The sequence below is a fragment of the Asterias rubens genome, chromosome 1, assembly GCF_902459465.1.
Source record: "Asterias rubens chromosome 1, eAstRub1.3, whole genome shotgun sequence".
NCBI classification, from domain to species: Eukaryota; Metazoa; Echinodermata; class Asteroidea; order Forcipulatida; family Asteriidae; genus Asterias; species Asterias rubens.
Window position 1 is genome coordinate 19801569 of NC_047062.1, and position 18439 is coordinate 19820007.

General features: G+C 37.2%; 1 protein-coding gene across 3 annotated transcripts in view; it reads right to left on the reverse strand.

Moving 5' to 3' along the window:
* Positions 1–17982, reverse strand: part of LOC117288033 (tyrosine-protein phosphatase non-receptor type 21-like) — a 31961-nt gene extending 13979 nt beyond the window's left edge. Inside the window, exons 1-6 of one of the 3 annotated variants that reach the window (XM_033768727.1) lie at positions 17887–17982; positions 16731–17105; positions 11917–12086; positions 3672–3769; positions 2525–2595; positions 271–429 (exon numbers count right to left, since the gene is read on the reverse strand). In XM_033768727.1, the coding sequence (XP_033624618.1) occupies positions 271–429; positions 2525–2595; positions 3672–3769; positions 11917–12086; positions 16731–16904 (672 nt within the window). In that variant the 5' untranslated portion in view covers positions 16905–17105; positions 17887–17982. Of the gene's footprint in view, positions 1–270; positions 430–2524; positions 2596–3671; positions 3770–11916; positions 12087–16730; positions 17106–17631; positions 17694–17805 lie in introns of those variants that run through there. The other 2 variants (XM_033768719.1, XM_033768733.1) reach the window with 2 other exon arrangements.
* Between the last annotated feature and the right edge of the window lie 457 nt (positions 17983–18439).

Genomic DNA, 18439 nt, shown 5'->3' on the forward strand with positions numbered 1-18439 from the left:
AACAGATAAAAAAAAAGTGTTCTTAAATCGCAGGAGTCAACAAGACCGTTAAAAGTCAAGTATTGTTAAATAATTCCTGAGAGATATATTACCAGTTTCATGATCAAATTTTGTCGTCTTCTAATTCCCAGGAGTCAACAAAACCGTAAAAGTCAAATATCGTTAACAAATTCCTGAGAGATAAATGACCAGTTTCATGATCACAAACAGATAAGAGAAAACGAAAACACATATTTTTTTCTTAGATAATTTGTCTCTTCCTGTTTTTACCTTAGCGGGATAGTTCTCCTGGCCATAGCCTTCTAGTTGTGACGCCTCAGTGATGTAAGCCAACTCGGCGGTGTCGGGTGAAATTCCTGCATGATTAGAGAACGTATTGATCACCTCTTGTATCAAGTCGCACAAGATCTCAGAGTCTGGAGTCATGTTCTGATGGTAAAGGATTGATATCATGGTTAGCATAATCTGTCTTTTCCGGTTCTAAAACCTTTTCCACAAACAAATATGAAAACCTTCACAAAGCACCACCCACACTACGGTTTTCTTTTGACTACAAAACCATCCAAAATGGATGCCACTAGTCCGTCTGTCTAGTCTATTCACTCCACTGCAGGAGGAAAGCCTCTTCACTAATTCTCCATTTCACTCTATCCTGCGCTGTCTGTTGCCAAGCAATACCCCTATGTACTTAATTCATCTATCCATCTTCTGTTTTGTCTCCCTTTTTTCCCAGTTGTTTTGAGTCCACTAGTAGTTCCCTTTAATTGACTGTAACTTTGATGCCAATATTTTGCAACGGTTTTTATCAGCTATCGGAGTCTGGATTCACAACATACAAGAAAAGGAAGGTGATTGGTTGAATTTCTGTTTCCAGGTCGGTGCGGAAGGATTGAAGGCAGCCATGGGGATTACAGGTGCTAAAAGGAACCCACCTGTCTGATTGATTATAACTTGCTTCAGATTTAATACTTAGAAATGGCAATACGAAAAAGGAAATTGGCAAATGAGTTGCAGGCACCTTCAAGTCTCACATCTAGTATTCAATAAATATGTTTACAGCTACATGAGCACTGTACATGTACATCAATGTATGTACAGGCATGATATTTAGTTCTTGGTGACAAAAGTAGGAACATTTTATCAAGTACAAGGGCTAACATAGGCTTAAAAAGACATTCCATGCTTATTTATTATCCAAAGTTTTTTTTTTCCAGTTACTTCTATACATGTACCTCCTTAATTTATGTGGAAATTATGACACAAAATGGTAAAATGTCCCATATGACCAGTGTAGTATCTTGCCTGCCAGACATGCCCTGGAATGTGGAACAAGGTCACTCTCTTTGTAAACAAAGGTTATTTTGTTCATAGTGACAATGTGTACTACATGTACCATGGAGGCAAAATTTAAAAATCTACCTCCAGGCAAAGTTAGAATTCTACCTCCATGGTGCTACATGTGTATGTTGTTGTTTTGGAATGCAACATTTGTTTTCATCTTCAACATGTGGGTTGTTATGCATGCAGAGTCATACATTAACATGCAAAATTTGCAAATAGTCTGTAAAAACATCATACATATGCACATTAAAACACTGTAAACTCAGTCACATGTTTGAGTATAAGTACATACTTTTGTTTACAATGTGCTGTACATTTCTTTCTAATGTTATAAGTTGTCATTTCCTGGTCAGACACTTGTGGATTTAAAAGGGAGGTACTCTTTGAAGCACACGATTGTATAACATTCCTTTGATAAGAACAGAAACGCACCAAAGCGTAAAATAATTTCATGCCTGATGCATTTCTTGGACCTAAATCAAAGAGACATGTCCAATACAGTGAGGTCATAACACTGAACTCAGTGGCATGATCAAAGTCTTGATTCAGAGAAACACACTGAAAGTGAAAGTTCCTTGAATTGTACACACACGTAAACATGTGATTTGAAACTGTCAGGAGAAAAACTCATTACAGATGAAAATACAGGTAGTCAGGCCCAAAGTGCTACATGTACATGTACATGTACTTGTTCACTTTATGGCCATAATGCCCTCCCACTTGAAGTAATAAACATATGTCAGCAACAATGGTAAAGATGTAAATTTCAGGTGAAATACTTTGACCTTGTGTTGTTATATAGTTAATAAAAATTTACATCACGTTTATGTACTGGTATCGGGACATGCAAATCATACATTAATACATAAACTTTTACGCACCAGCCCACCACTTAAGGCAGGGTCAAATCACAGGGTTCAGTGATTTAATTTTTTTTTCAACCACATGTGAACTGTTTTTAAAAAGTACAGGCAGACCAAGATAAAACACTTCCTGAAACAGCCCCCCTCCAAAACAAACTTTTTAAATCAATGCAGTAAATGGAGGTCTTTACCATGCATAGTGTCCAGTCATAGACTGAATTATCTGCTCTTTCATTCTGCAATCGTCTTAAAACCTTTGTAAAAAGACAGCTTAATCTAGGACCATGTAATTACATAAGGAGAAAATGAGTTAAAACTACCTTTGGAAGAAGAACAAACTCATGAAGGAACTCCACGTTGTGACGCTGTGCATCAAAGTCTCCAAACTCAGCTGCAAAAAATAAAAAAAATCACAAGAAGATGCAATAATCACTCAATAAATAAAAACACTCAATAAATGACCAATGACTTTTCTACCTCCATGAAATGATCAATCATGGGTTATTCTGCACAATTTTGTAGCCAGTCAGTAGAACATGTACATCTTAAAGGCATTATTGGATACTAAAACAAAAAACTTACTTGGTAACGAGCAATGGAGAGCTGTTGATAATGATAGTTAAAAAATTGTGAGCAACGGCTCCCTCTGAAGTAACATAGTTTTTGAGACAAAGGGTTATCTCTCACTCAAATATAAAAAAAACCTTTTAGGCATCTAAAAGCACACAAATTTGTGCAACAAGGGTGTTTTTTCTGTCATTATATTCTTGCAACTTTGATGACCAATTGAGTTAAATGTGTCAGAGATTTGTTATTTTATGCATTTTAAATACACCAAGTGAGAACACTGGTCTTTGACAATTACCAATAGTGTCCAGTCCCTTTAATGTCTGGCTTCTCCTTACATCAAGCTTATAAACCTTGGCTAGACCTGAAGGTGAGACCTTGCATATCAGTCTTAAATATCAGGCTTATAATGTCAAGTCAGGCTTATAATGTGTGGGGCTGTGGGGCGAAGAGTTGATTTCACAGCCTACATGTATATATTCAAATCTTGGTTCAACTACATACATTAAATTCACATACTCTAGCCTTTGGGTTAATGATAATATACAGGTTCTTACAACAGTACTCAACCCCTTCCATGGCCAAACAGCCTCACTGGAAAATAATGCCATTTTAAGAAAATCAAGTAGGGATTACCGAGAAAAGCTGTTTCGCCATTACACAGGATAAAGTGTAAAAAGATGCAGAGATAGGCCCAGTTATATATTTCCATCCATACATCGTATGTATTTGAAACTTTGAAATGGGAAAAAAAAAAAAACGCTTTCACTTTCCCCCGAATCATGTTACAAGAAACCAAAATTGTTCATGGAAGGGCCGCACTGTTGCACACATTTTTATAGACATTCGACAGGAGACATTTCAGCCCCAAACTCTACGACTCATAAGTGTGCCTCATACCTTGAACAGCATAGCTAGCGAGAAGGACTGCTTGCTCGGGACTACACGGCAGTATACCTTCAATTATATCACTTTTGAGTTGCAGAAAATATAGGTACCTGGAACAAAGATAAAATATGATGGAAAATAATTTGAAGTACATATATAAAATCAGCAAATTGCATTGGCGGACCATAAACTGAGAATTGTGCATGTTAATAGTACTACCAGTGATAACAATTATTTTAGCTTGATATACAAGCATCCTACAAAGTAAATTTGTTGAGCTGAAGATTACAGCTTTGTACCATTAAAGTAGTAAATTTTGAGAAATATGATTCCCTACGAAGGAATGCGATTTAAGAGAAAATTGCTTAAAAAACAAATTTCAATCTGAGAAATGTATATTTTCACACAATGTTGTTCTCAGATTGTGTATTCCAATTAGAGATTTTTTTTTTCCTGCGTGAGTGGACATAACCACTCCAGATTTTTGGCAAAGGCTCAAAATGCTACCACTTATAAATGAACTGACATTTTCCTGTTAGTTGTTGATTAAATGATTAAAAATTTGAAACGGTTCCAAAAAACAAAGGTACATGTATACTGTGAATAAAAATGTAATAATTAGTAACAATAACAATAGTTATTGTAAAGTGAACAAATCCATTAACAAGGCGCTCTGGGCGCAACCACAGTAATCAGAGAGAACAAAGGAAACAAGACAAAAAAATACATCCATTGTTAAATATTACATTTTTTATGAGCTGTGTTTTGAGATATTTATGGGAAAAAAAACCCAAAACCCCCCAATAATAATATTTAATAATATTTGGGTGAAGAGGTGCTCACCTTTTCTTGTATTCCCAAATAAATAACGTCCATAGGACTTATGCACACTTCTTTTTCTATACATTATAATATGGCTAAATGTACCTCTACATCATTAGCAGCAGGGCATGTGTTTTTAACAAAGCACTGATTGTGTTTCCCAACTGTCTAATACTAATCTGTATTGGCAGCTCAATAAGTCCCAGAGAAGCGCACAAATTATGCAGAAGCCGTAAACTGTTAATACTTGGCTGGATTGACGTCAGCTGAAAGGCCTTACAATAGATGTATCTGAAGAGATCGCAATAATACATTTAGTAATGTACAAAAACTACTGTACAAGAACAAATGTGAGAATTTACAGCCAGTGCTTTTACCACCATAATTTCCCTATCTGTTTACTGCTCTTAGCTCTAGTATTTTTTTAAAAATCTGATCTGTATTGGAATTGTTTTGTTTTTAAAAAGTATTGATCAATATTGCACTACTGATGCAATTTTTATTGTTCTATGTGTACGAACAACTTAAAATATGTTTCTCACAAAAAAAAACTACACAATGTATACATTATGTGTGTTTTCTAAAAACTCTAAGATCAAAAATAGTTTTGAGGTGTTGAGATCATTTCATTAACTATTTGTTACCATATGCACTCAAACAGTTAATTGATAAGCATATTCAGAAACAATTCAGTACAATAATGCAGTTTTTTTCCCTATGATTTAGCTTGATTACAAGCTAATGTACCTGTGTGTATAATTGTAAAAATTATTTATTGTGGAGAACCTAAGCGGATAAAGTGTGTTTGTAAACAGTGTAGCGAGCCACCATTTTAACAACGCATGCATGCATGCATGACAAACATGTTCGTACATGTATGCCATCTATCCATGAACAGAAACACACATTCTTCTGTTTCAATCGATCTCAATCCATTGCCCAGAAGCAAGTTGCAAAGATGGAATCCCAGATCCATCATATAGTTAAGATTCCAGACTACACAACGGGGGTCATTCCGTGTCAAATCAACCAGTGGTCCCCAGGTGACCCTCTCAGATTTTGATGAAACTTCATCAGAATGATTGGATGTTGCAAAAATGAACACATACAAAAAAGCTAAGTCATACTCCATGTCGTTTTCGAGATATGACCGTTCGAAATTTGGCCGAGGCGGCCATTTTGTGCTCGCGCGAGACGCGAAAAGTGATTTTTGTGATAATTTCCGACTTTGAAAGCTCATAATTTAGTTTTTGTACCAGGTAGAGAGCTCAAATTCAGTATTCCATCTTACTTTTTGCCAAATTTCATGAATCTGCACTCAATTTAAATGTATTTCCTTTAATTTTCTAGTTATGGTCACCCAAAGTAGGCACTTTAATCAGCCGAAAATGTTTTTTGTGATTTTTGGGGTCACCCTGTGCCCACATGAGGGGTCAAATAAATCCTATATTCCCTAGGTATTATCTATGGGTGCATGTTTATACCCATAAGCAATTATAAGCTCACCAATGCAATAATTTAGAAATAGCATGGGCCCAAAGTTGGTTCCAGCCAGAAAAAGGTCAAAAAGACCCCGCCCGTCTTGACCCCGGTTGACCCCGCGATCAATTGAAATGTTTTTTTTAAATTGATACCAGTTAAACATATATATTATATCTACTTATACACCAATTTTCAGCTTTGGCACTCAACTCCTTCATGGTGTGGTGGCAATTTGAATATTATATGTTTTTGGCACATTTTAATGTAATATCATACAGTATACATGTACATGTACATTCATGTACACATGTACAATACATGGTAAAATATGTTTGAAGGTTGTGTAACTTATTTTTTTCTGGCTAGCAAAAAAGTAAGTTTATTTGTGTTATAAATTGTTTTTAGAAATGGGTTGATGATGCATGTTTTTAACTGCAATAAATAATTTAAGGCAGGTACCACGAAGTGCTGCAAAATTCTCCCATAACACACACAAAATATTGGAACCATACCCCAGTATGGAACCATACCCCAGTGTACCGTGTGTAGTTTCACTTGAAACATGGATCAAACCACACAATACAAATTAAATCTGCCAGTACTTAACACTAACTATCTGTCATATTCTTCTCTGGTTTTAACCCAACCCCAGTCCCCTTTGTTTCCTCCATGGTATGTTTATGCTGGTTAAACTTTCCAATCACATGGTCACCTCATTTGCATATTAAACGCTGGTATTACTTTCCATACACTACTTTTTTAGAACAATACTTCTCTAATGTGTATCACATGCAAACACTCATTTCTCAAACAAAATATGTACTTGTGTATCACGCAGACACCACAGATGCCAATGCGTTGATGTTACTTTTTGCTAGCCAGAAAAAATAAGTTACACAAGCTTCAAACATATATTACCATGTATTGTATGTGTACATGAATGTACATGTACATGTACACTGTATGATATTACATTAAAATGTGCCAAAAACATATAATATTCAAATTGCCACCACACCATGAAGGAGTTGAGTGCCAAAGCTGAAAATTGGTGTATAAGTAGATATAATATATATGTTTAACTGGTATCAATTTCAAAAAACATTTCAATTGATCGCGGGGTCAACCGGGGTCAAGACGGGCGGGGTCTTTTTGACCTTTTTCTGGCTGGAACCAACTTTGGGCCCATGCTATTTCTAAATTATTGCATTGGTGAGCTTATAATTGCTTATGGGTATAAATATGCACCCATAGATAATACCTAGGGAATATAGGATTTATTTGACCCCGCATGTGGGCACAGGGTGACCCCAAAAATCACAAAAAACATTTTTGGCTGATTAAAGTGCCTATTTTAGGTGACCATAACTAAAAAATTAAAGGAGATACATCTAAATTGAGTGCAGATTCATGAAATTTGGCAAGAAGTAAGATGGAATACCAAATTTGAGCTCTCTACCTGGTACAATAATTAAATTATGAGCTTTCAAAGTCGGAAATTATCAAAAAAATCACTTTTCGCGTCCCGCGCGAGCACAAAATGGCCGCCTCGACCAAATTTCAATGGGTCATATCTCGCAAACGACATGGAGTATGACTTAGCTTTTTTGTATGTGTTCATTTGAGCCACATTCAATCATTCTGATGAAGTTTCATCAAAATCTGAGGGGGTCACCTGGGAACTTTTCTGAAAACTGGTTGATTTGACACGGAATGACCCAACAGACATTCTTGTAAAATGCAGGTGTGTAAGAAAATCAGTGTGGGAAAATGGCACACTGTCGACTGTCGTGGATAAAATAATACACAACGTTTGACTGCAAATACTTTTAACACTACATTGAATATCATTGTCCTTTATAAATGCATGCTTGCAATTTAATTGTATTTGCAATGAAATGTTAATATGAATACCTTACATGTGTACATGTGCGTACGTGTTCATCCCATTGAGTGTCAATATTGATGTTAAAATCAATAATGTATTTCCACTTGCAAACATACATGTACAGTGTGCATACTGTCCTCAGAAAAACACAATCAAACATTAACTTTACATCAATTTGGACACTGCCTACAAGGTAATTTCCTTATTTCATTAGCAATGATTGTTCCTAACAAAACACATGAACATTAACAATGATCCTTTTTCTGCATTTTACATGTAGCCTATAGGTCTAATGTGTGCATTTCAAAAATTGTAAATAGAATCCATCCATTTTTACTAGTACACCTATACACTCCAGCAAAGGTGTATCCTGCAGAATCAGTGAAAATGCTTGGCAGCAATGGTTAAGTAGCAATGATTTGAACATTAATAATGAAAGTTTGTGTCTGTACTTTACAGCCTTTTCAGTAAATAGAATCCATCCATTTTTCTGTACACACCAGCACTAGGCATATCCTGCGGAATCAGTGAAAATGCTTGGGAGCAATAATAATCCATTAACCCCAATGAACCACCTGCTCCTACCCCATGTTATTGGATTCCATCAAGAGTGTCACTTTGGTCAATGTTTAATGTGCCAAGTCCAAGGTCACTCTCATCAGGGGGGTAATGTAAGTCACTCCTGCATCGAGAAAAACACCTTGGTACTGCCTTTTTCGTATTCTAGGGTAGGATTAGGAACACGAACATTACGTACACTAGAGATACAGCTAACTCCTATGGTGCTACAACCATGACAACCACACACATAACAAGACGTGCACAACTGGGTGAACTTAACACACTGTACAGTGTACAAAATATTCTCATATTCAACGCATTGCTTGGATTAAGTGTAGTCGATCTAGCCGTAGCTGTAGCCGAAGCCGCCGTTTTGGACAAAGCCTTAACTGCACACTGGAAGACATTTTCCACCATGTTTTATGATGGGAATTCTGATACAAACTGGTTAACAAAACAAGCTGATATTTGAGTTTAATATTTTGGGTTGTTAATCATTTGATACTTTACAAAATATTAACAGAAAAAGTAGTATATTTGTAATAATTACAGAATGTAATTTGCTAGGTAAAAGAAATGAGATCCATGTACAAAAACATGTTTTTACTTCAAATTGCGCACTCAATGAAGGCCTGCATGTCCAATGTACACCATGTCCAATGTACACAATGTACACAAACAAAAAAATTCCCATAGCAAATTCCTTTCTCTATGCCCAAGGAAATAAGAAACCTGTCCAGTACATCACAAGGCTGCCGTCTTCTGTGAAATCAATGTTTGTAGTATAAAGGGGCGTGCTGTGCAGACTGGTGCTGTAGCAGTTTCTTAGAAAGCTGATCAATGATATATTTACAACATGTTCATAATTTATTCCGACCTGGAGTGCCGTTGTGTAGTCCCTACAAGAAATTTGCTCATTTTTTAAAATTTTTTTTTTTTTCTTCCCTAAATCCATTTTGATAAGAAAAGAATCCAAAACCATACAAACTCCAAAGGTAAAAATCCAATCAACTATAATGTAAATAACTGATGAATTTGAAAATTAGTTTCTTTTTCATGGATTAACCTCAATAATCTAAAGTTCATTCAAAGTGGCAAGAGATCAATTCCCTTTCAGTGAGCAGGTACCTCTCCAAAATGAAAGCAAACCCAAACTGGGTTGAAACCACAGGCATGTATTTGTATGTAAAGTACGCAGACTGTGTTTCGCAACTTGTCGGTTTGGTTACTCAATGCTGTCAAAGATTTCTAAAGAAATAACTAGAAAATCATTATTGCGGAATGTGTTTGTATTATAGCGGTTTAATTTATTGATTTATTTGTTTATTTATTTTCGGTGGTTGTGTTTTCCAAGGGCATGCTTGTATCCGTGAAGTTTAAAAGTTCAACAAATATAATTGCAACGTCTATGAATGTGCAATAAATTTAAGATAACTGGATCACCGCACATATTCTGAAGCGGGTTAAAGATCAACAACCACATTCCTTGTCTATTACGGTATGTAGACGTCAATGTTTAGGATTTACATTGTATGAAACGCTTAAAGCCATTATACCGTTTCGGATCAGAAAAAAAAAAAAATTCACTGATTTACAAATAACTTACAGGGTTTACAGAAGGTAATGGTAAAAGACTTCTCTTGAAATATTATTCCATGAAATGCTTTACTTTTTGAAAAAACATCAAAACAATTATCAATTCTCGACAACGAGAATTACGGATTATAGTAAACACATGTCATGACACGGCGAAACGTGCGGAAACAAAGGTGGGTTTTCCCGACTCCGATGACCGATTGAGCCTAAATTTTCACAAGTTTGTTATTTTATGTTGTGATACACGAAGTGTTGGCCTTTGGACAATACAGTTTACCGAAAGTGTCCAAAGACTTTAAGTTTGAGTACATGTACATGTACCATAAACCCATGTATGGGCAACAGAAAACAAGTGTTCGATAAAACTTTCTCAATACGTAGTGTCCCATGTTCCTTCCTTTTGGGCTATTTATGTGGGGTAACTTTCCCACAAAACTCATGGAAAGTTAACATATAAATATATATAAATATATATTCAGATAACAAATATTAAACCATGGGGAAGGAAATAGATTCAATTAAATTAAACGTCGGTGTCTGCATACAAAAAATACTTATTTTGGTAACAAAATGCATCTAGCCACAAATTCAGTGTGTACTATCTTCGTCGGACTTGCAATATTTTAAATGCCGACAAAAGGTAAAACTGAAAAGATAATTGGAAATATATGTGTAAACCTCGGAAGTGAAATTTATGGGCCAAACCATTTGGAAGGCAGGCGGGAGCAGCGAGCCGTGTCATTCTCACATGTCTGTGGCACAGCATGAGACATTCACTCTGCCCACACCATTGTCATCCCACACAAAAGCAAGGTCCATATGGAAATACCTGCATAACAATGCCTAGTGTCATTGACAAGGGGCTGATGGAATTCCGAGGATGACAGCAAACAAAAATGGCGGAGCTGGAAAGCACACACTGGGATCTCTAAGTATTGTGAACAGTATTCTAGGAAGAGGCTCTCAAGCTAGATGGAAACTTGATTGATTTCGATGAGCTACTTGCTCTATACATGTACACTCTACATATCGAGAGTGTAATATAAACCACTGATAAAATGCTCAAAATTAGGCACATGTACACGTATTTGGAATACAATTTTTTTTTTTAGTAAACACTGATCATGTAGTGTGGTAAACACAGAATTTATTCATTTTCAATGTAGACAATTCTACAGGACATGCCTGGAAGTTTATCTTTGAGAGGGCAAGGCCATTATCATTTTTACAAAGGGCACTATGGAACGTCCATGAGAACATTGTGAAGGGGCACCAAGGCAAAGACAAGGGCAATGAAGGCCATTGCCTCCATCTTATTCCCGGCCTTTCTCAGGAAAGTAATGAAAGTCCAAATCGGATTTTATTATAATAAATGTTTGTGCCTGCGGTTTCAAATTAAAGTAAACATTTTACTTGGGGTGGGGTGTCGTGGCCGAGCGGATAAGAGCACCGAATTCAAGCTCTGATGCTTCTGTTCAGCAGAGTGTGGGTTCGAATCCCGGTCATGACACTTGTGTCCCTGAGCAAGACACTTAACTATAATTGCTTCTCTCCACCCAGGGGTAAATGGGTACCTGTGAGGGCAGAGATGGTTCTTGTGATTGATTTAGCCGAGTAGCGCATATTAATGTTGCACAGGCGGCATACTCCCCACCAGGGAGTTGAGATGGTTTAAGGAGTGAATTAAGGCCCAGTGACCAGGGGTAATAATGTGAAGCCCTTTGGGACGCCCTCCGGGTGTGAAAAGCGCTATATAAAAATTAGGTTATTATTATTATTATTATTATATTAAAACTGTTTATTACAAATTAGTTATAGTACATTAAAGTAATTTGATGTGACCTGTTCTTTTGCATTCTAAGAGATTCACACAAATGCCAGAGTTTGGAAAGTTTCTTTCTCTCTCACCTCGTGATCTCCTGTCTGAGTTGCTGAACATTGGAAGCGTAGAGCATGACGCAGAATCTAAGGATGGGGTCTTGGCAGTTTTTCTCAAGTTGCTTCTTGAGTGGCTTCTCAAGGTCTACCCATCGCAGCTTGTAACCCTTGTTGATGTACTGGAGCCCAAAGTACATGGTCTAAGAGTTTGGAGAATATAAAAAAGTACAGAAGGAAAATGAACAATCAATAAAATGAACATTCCATCACTATCAATCAGTGCCAGAACAAGGGTATGGTTTTAATATAGTAACAACTCTTTACGTCAAACCTACATTAACAAAATGATGTTGGTCAAGATGCTGGTACAATGTGCAGTAGGGCCTACATTTTGTTAAAACTGAACACTCATTTAGACTACAGAAATTTCATTTATTATAAAACAAGGAGTAAGCAAAACAAAATTTGCTGATTTCCAACTTCTGTGACCTTCTAATTTTGTGATCTCTACATGTAGATGGGATAGTACAAACTGAGCTAACCAGTGAGCCCTATGTTGGTTGATGGCCCTCTAAATAATTATTACATTATAGCTGTTTAACAATGAAATGTAGAGAACAAAAAGTTTGAAAGTATTGCCAACTCCTACATACAAAACATTTGCAAAACATTAATGGTTTCGAAGGCTAAATGTAAATTGTAACATTTGATATGAGGTACTACACAATCAAAAAGACATCCAAGCAGTGATTAAATACTGATCATGTTGCCAATCATCATTTAAAGTGTGTATTTTCTTTTGTAAACAAAACCATATGACAATCTCAAAGTCCAATTTCTCACATGTCCATTATGCACATATTTTCTCAGAGATAAAACTATGAACCACACATGATAAAATTTACCACTTTATTTCATGACCTCGAAAAACAAAACCCAACCACAGGTGAATACCAGCAGACAAGAACTAGGAGGGCTGGCCCACAAATCATATTTGGTATAGGGATGATGATGTGTGCATGATGTGTGTGAGTACTCTGCATAGGGCAAGGTCACACAATTCAACCTGTAAAGTTATTCCAGATATGTTGGGTACAGGACCTGGTCAAGCCTGGGTCAATGTCACTATGACAGGAATTTAGCACTGCTTTTCAAAGTGTTAAAACCACAACTATGTGTATCCATGGAGTAAGGGTGTATTGTTTGAAACCTTGTTTGAAAAATGTTGTAATTTCATTAAACCTAAAGTCATCATCGAAGACCATAAGAGATGAGGTTTGGCATAATAACAATAACCAATTCATAGCGCATTTCACAATAACCGTATCAATGACTTGACATTAGTGCCCTGGTCATTGGGCCAATAACATCCGTTTTTAATGTTTCTCAGCTCCCTTGGGAGTATACAAACTGGGCAACCATTTAGATCGCTCCAAAGGCTTTATCATTCACAATATCAACCTCTACCCTCGCAGGTACCCATTTATACCCCTGGGTGAAGAGAAGCAATTAGAGTAAAGTATCTTGCTCAAGGACACAAGTGTCACGACCGGGACTCGAACCCACACTCTGGTGACTTAGCACCAGAACTTGAGTTCGATGCTCTTAACACTCGGCCATGACACTCTACGGCATGGCATGGTGAAATTACAATAAGTTCTTGTACAATGTAGTGATCCCTTTTTGTAGTGGTGCTGGCTCTTGATTTGAATTGTATGATGATGACGCTAGAACATTGAGAACCATCTACACTGTATGTAATGTAAAATTGGCTTTTGTCTCAGAGCCAACACCTTTTCAGAAAGTGATTATAACTTGTGTGTCCTCATTATGTAGAAACTATTTCTAACTAAACTCTCAATATTTTTTTCGAATTGAACATCAGTCACTACAAGACACACAGCGGTTTTTTTTTCCAGAGAGATGTGGCACAGCTTTCAAACTCAATTAGCATTTTTGGACCACAAATATTCCATTCGGGAAACGAAAATTGAGTGTCACCAAGGAACTCAAGCACTCAATCTGACAGACAGAGCCAAGAAAAAAATGTCAATTTTCTAAGAGAAGGCTCCACCACTTTCACTCCTCAGCCAAACACCATTCTTTTCTGTGAAAGCACCTACATCTTGACAGGATGTTTGTATGAGTTGGCCATCAGGTGTCAGCTGAGGTCACAATAAAAACATAAACAAGAAACCAGGCAGAGTGGAATGGTGCTGCTTTTTACAATGTGATGTTGTACATTATTGTAAAAACAAAAAGTGTACTCCATGCATCATTGGCAACAAGTCTAGAATTTCATCTCACGTAGTAGCTCCCCTGGTGAAGAGTAGCTGTGAACATCTTTCACAGTCTTTGAGCACCTCCCCTAGAGAATGTTCTCTTATAAATATGAAGATCAGTAAGAATGTCTTTTAGAAGCGTCAAAAAATGATAAGGTGTCAGGTGGTACAATAATACAACAAATTCCATCTGAAATTGCTTCTGTGTCTTCATCTTTTAAAAACATGATTCTCAATTGCGTCTTGGAAAACCCAATAAGAAAACAGTATCTTTGGCCTCACACATTGCCAGGGTGCTTGCTGGTGAAACTCAAGCCTCTCAGATATGCTGTGTGTCTCACTGCATACATTACAAGACCATGTATGATTATAGCAGACATTGGATACGTTGACATTCAGGTTCAGGCACATTCACCGTATGTCAAAGTAGCGGATGATGAATGACTGGACTGAGATTGAGAATCTGCCAAGAAATCTATTCCCGTCTCAGTGTCGCCTTGTATTGCCTTACATGGGAGTCAAATCATGAACTCTTTCATCTGCTTAATTGCTTCTGCGAATCATGCGCATCAGAGAATTTTGTTTATTTATAATTGTCGGTTTTCTAATTCTGAGACAGAATGTTTCAAAAAATTTTCACATTTTCAATTTGAAAAACAAAGTTTATGCGCAATTCCACAAGGCATGGTTTTGGCTTTCACCTTTAATAGCAATTAACAATCTTTTTTTCCCTACGCAATCAAGAAAGTGTTACTGGCCAGTGGTGCATGGGTCTAATTAAAATACCTACATCTTTGTTGTACAATCAACAATTACAATATGTGCCCCTCAAAACCACCCACAATGTATCATCGTGTGTGGACAGTGACAGCAATTGCAACACAAACTGACAAAGTCTACCTAAACTTATTTCCAATAGTTAAGAACATTCTTACAGGATCAGGAATTCACATTATTAGAAAAAGTTGTTGTATCACACCCCACATGCCTAATTTGTTGTAATTACTTGGAATGTCGCATCTCAGGAACTTAGAATGTAGAAACCGTAATGACTCAGCAAACCCAAGTTTGTAAATTTATAGCCGCAATATTATTGAGACTGTAAATCCTTACAGACATGACCTCAGATGAACTGTACCTCCTGCCTAGCTAGCCAGACATGACATACTGCAGCGGGAATTTCAGTCTTTCCACATACTCATGGTCTTCTTGTTACAAGAGAAGCCTAAACCAAGAAGGGGCTTACGTGCAATTTATGATAAAAAGCTTACAGGACTTTTATACAGGCTAATGAAAATTAACTTGGAGAATCCTAAAAATGTTAGTAAAGCACTTTTGTTAGCTTGCTTTGTAATTGTATTGTTTGTGTTGGCGTTACTGATTTACAAGCACACCTCTGGTTTACCCCCACCCCACAAACAAATTTTAAGTGCACTATATTATGGAAATTCAGATGAACTTTTTGTGGAGAACAAATTTGTTACAGATTTTTTAGACCTCTGAGAATTGATTGTGGTTACTTGTGACAGAATGATCACATCAACAGGTTTGACAAGGTCAGGGTAGCACTCTACTTTTTTTAGCCATTTTAATAACATGAAGCTTCTGGTGCACCAGGTTACTGTACATTTTGCAAAGTGCCATTGAAGCAGTGGGACAAATTCCAACTTAATAGTTTCAGGAAATTTAAGACTGCTTTCCAGAATTTAATAGCACAACAACAATGGGCTGGGAACTCTACGTTTGAGTGGATGTACTGAATCCTTCAAAATATGTTTATTTGGGACCAGATTTGTTCATGACGACAGGGCATTATGGTCAACCCGCATATGGAAAAACACTACATCTTAAATGATTGCTGTCATCGGATGCTCAATGTTACGATAATATAGGCTGCTGTGTTCATTTCATTAAAAATTTCTTAATTCCTAATAATTCAGAAAAGGTAAGATTAGAGATCATATAGGTACCGGTTGTACGCATCTTTCCCAATGCAGTGAGAAGGTACTTTGTACACATCATAATTTTAAGACCAATGTTTTCTTTTCTCATGTTTCATATTTCAGTTTCTGTTTGAATCCTCGGAGCATAAAACCAAGCACCCATTCAGGCTACTCCCTACATGTATGTCATGCCAGAACATTTTGTGTCACTTAAGTTAAGTCCGGTTCATACTTCCTGCGAATGCGAATGTAAAGCCAATGTTGACGTCACAAATTCACAATGAATAGTTCGCAGCAGTTCAAATCTGCTCAACTCACTTGCGAATACCGCTGCGAAAGGAGGGTTCCTGCCCTCAAATTCACATCAAATTCCCATTTGCATGAAGTATAAACCGTGCTTTACAGGGTGGGTTATTTTTGTGTCAAAGTACGGATCAGGAGCCAGCCTACAATGTTATTCGCCAAACCAGCATCTAAAACAAGGCCTGTTTATGTGGATTGTTGCTGTACATCATGATATGAAGGCAAAAAAAAAGGTTCCTGCTTGTTGGATAAGGGATTCAGGCAAATGCCAAGTTAACATGCCAAGTAGTAGACGAGGTATGGGTTGGAAACCTACCTCTTCAAGTTGTAATCGCTGTGCAATAGTATCCAAACAGTCTTGTCCCAGACTCTCTGGTGTGAGCGTCAACTCAAGCAGTGTATTATCCAGTAGCTGTATACGAGCAACGTAGGAGTTTTTGCTCGTCACGTTGTAACGGCGAGTCTTCTTCAAACGTAATCCAAAAGGCATTTTGACTGAATGTCCTCCCAAACGAGGGTTACAGCAAAATGAGATCCCTTTCACTTTGTATCAGACCGTTTCCTTCTTCAAAATCTACTTAAAAAGTTTGGAGAACCATGTTGCGATGCTCAAAGGTGCGGACATAGCGCGTATAGTTCCATTAAGTGTGCACTCCTACATGTACATTTCTGTGTGATCCTTTTCAAACACCTGAAAGAAAAAATGGAATTTGAATTCAATGTTTCAAATAGTGGTTTGAATTTTAAACAAGTCTACAATTATCAAACATGGGATTGTTGACTAGCGTCTGATGGAGACAGATCACGATTTATACTATTATAGTCTATAGTTTATAAATGAATACGGTCAGTGAACACCCGACAGGAAAAAACAAACACTATTTCAAAACAAATTACTTCGGTGTTCATCATCAAAATATGAAGGATTTTTGATTTCTGCAACGGTTTGTCCAGTGATCCGTTTGTCCAGAGGCATCTTCACACAAGAACACATGAAAGTTGAAACAGGAAACCCATCACATTCACATTAACAATAAACACTGTTCTTCCTTTTCAAGAGAAGCGGGATGATATTCCACTTCCTTCCAGGGGGAGACAGTTCTCCTTCACTACATCCATGATTCAACCATCAACACAAGCTAACTACATCCAACATGCACTTGAATTACTGACAAACCCTGTAAAAATGCTTGAAGATAAACACAAACCACAATTACCGTTGCACTGAAAAATGTGAAATCAGTTATTTCCCCATTGTTGTTGTTGACCGAACGTCCAGTTTTCCCCGGAAAAAAAAAATAATAATGCCCACAAAACACCATAACTAGATTTAGATGACATCACTTTAAAACCACGATTATATCATTTATTCTACAGCGAACAATAATCACCTCCTCCGTAGCATCCACTCAGATGAATTACATAAAAAATGTGATAAAATCCACAGGTACTGCTAACGCTACGGAACTAACCACCATTTTCCAGATTCCACACGCCCTGGTACCACGGTAACACTCGACCGCCTGATGCCCCTATCCTAGCCTCTCGCCGGCCCTCGTTTGCCGGTGGTTGAGCGTCGTCTATGCTGGCTGACACACACAGAGATCAGTGGCTGTGTACAACGCGGTTGCGTCACACGGCTGTTTCACTGCCAAATAAAGAGCCCTCTGTTGACCACTAGTGGTTAGTGACGAAATGACGTCCCTGCATCAAATTAATTCGCGAACGGAATGGGCGTGGTATGCAGACACACTAATGTTGACGTAATGGGAGGCTATGAATAAGATTGGTTTTTGATTGGTTAAAGATCTCAAAAAGCAATGAATATTCATATATAGTTTTTTTTATTATTTAAAACAGATAAATAACTGGTCCTCAAGCCCCAGAGGCTTGAAAATTATAGAATAAAGGAGATTACCAGGTGCATTCACAACGCGGAAGGATTCTACGCAATTTTGCGACTTTATTTTGCCACTATTGGAAAATCGTCCATATTTGAAAAGATCCGGTGGTTTATGGGTGACG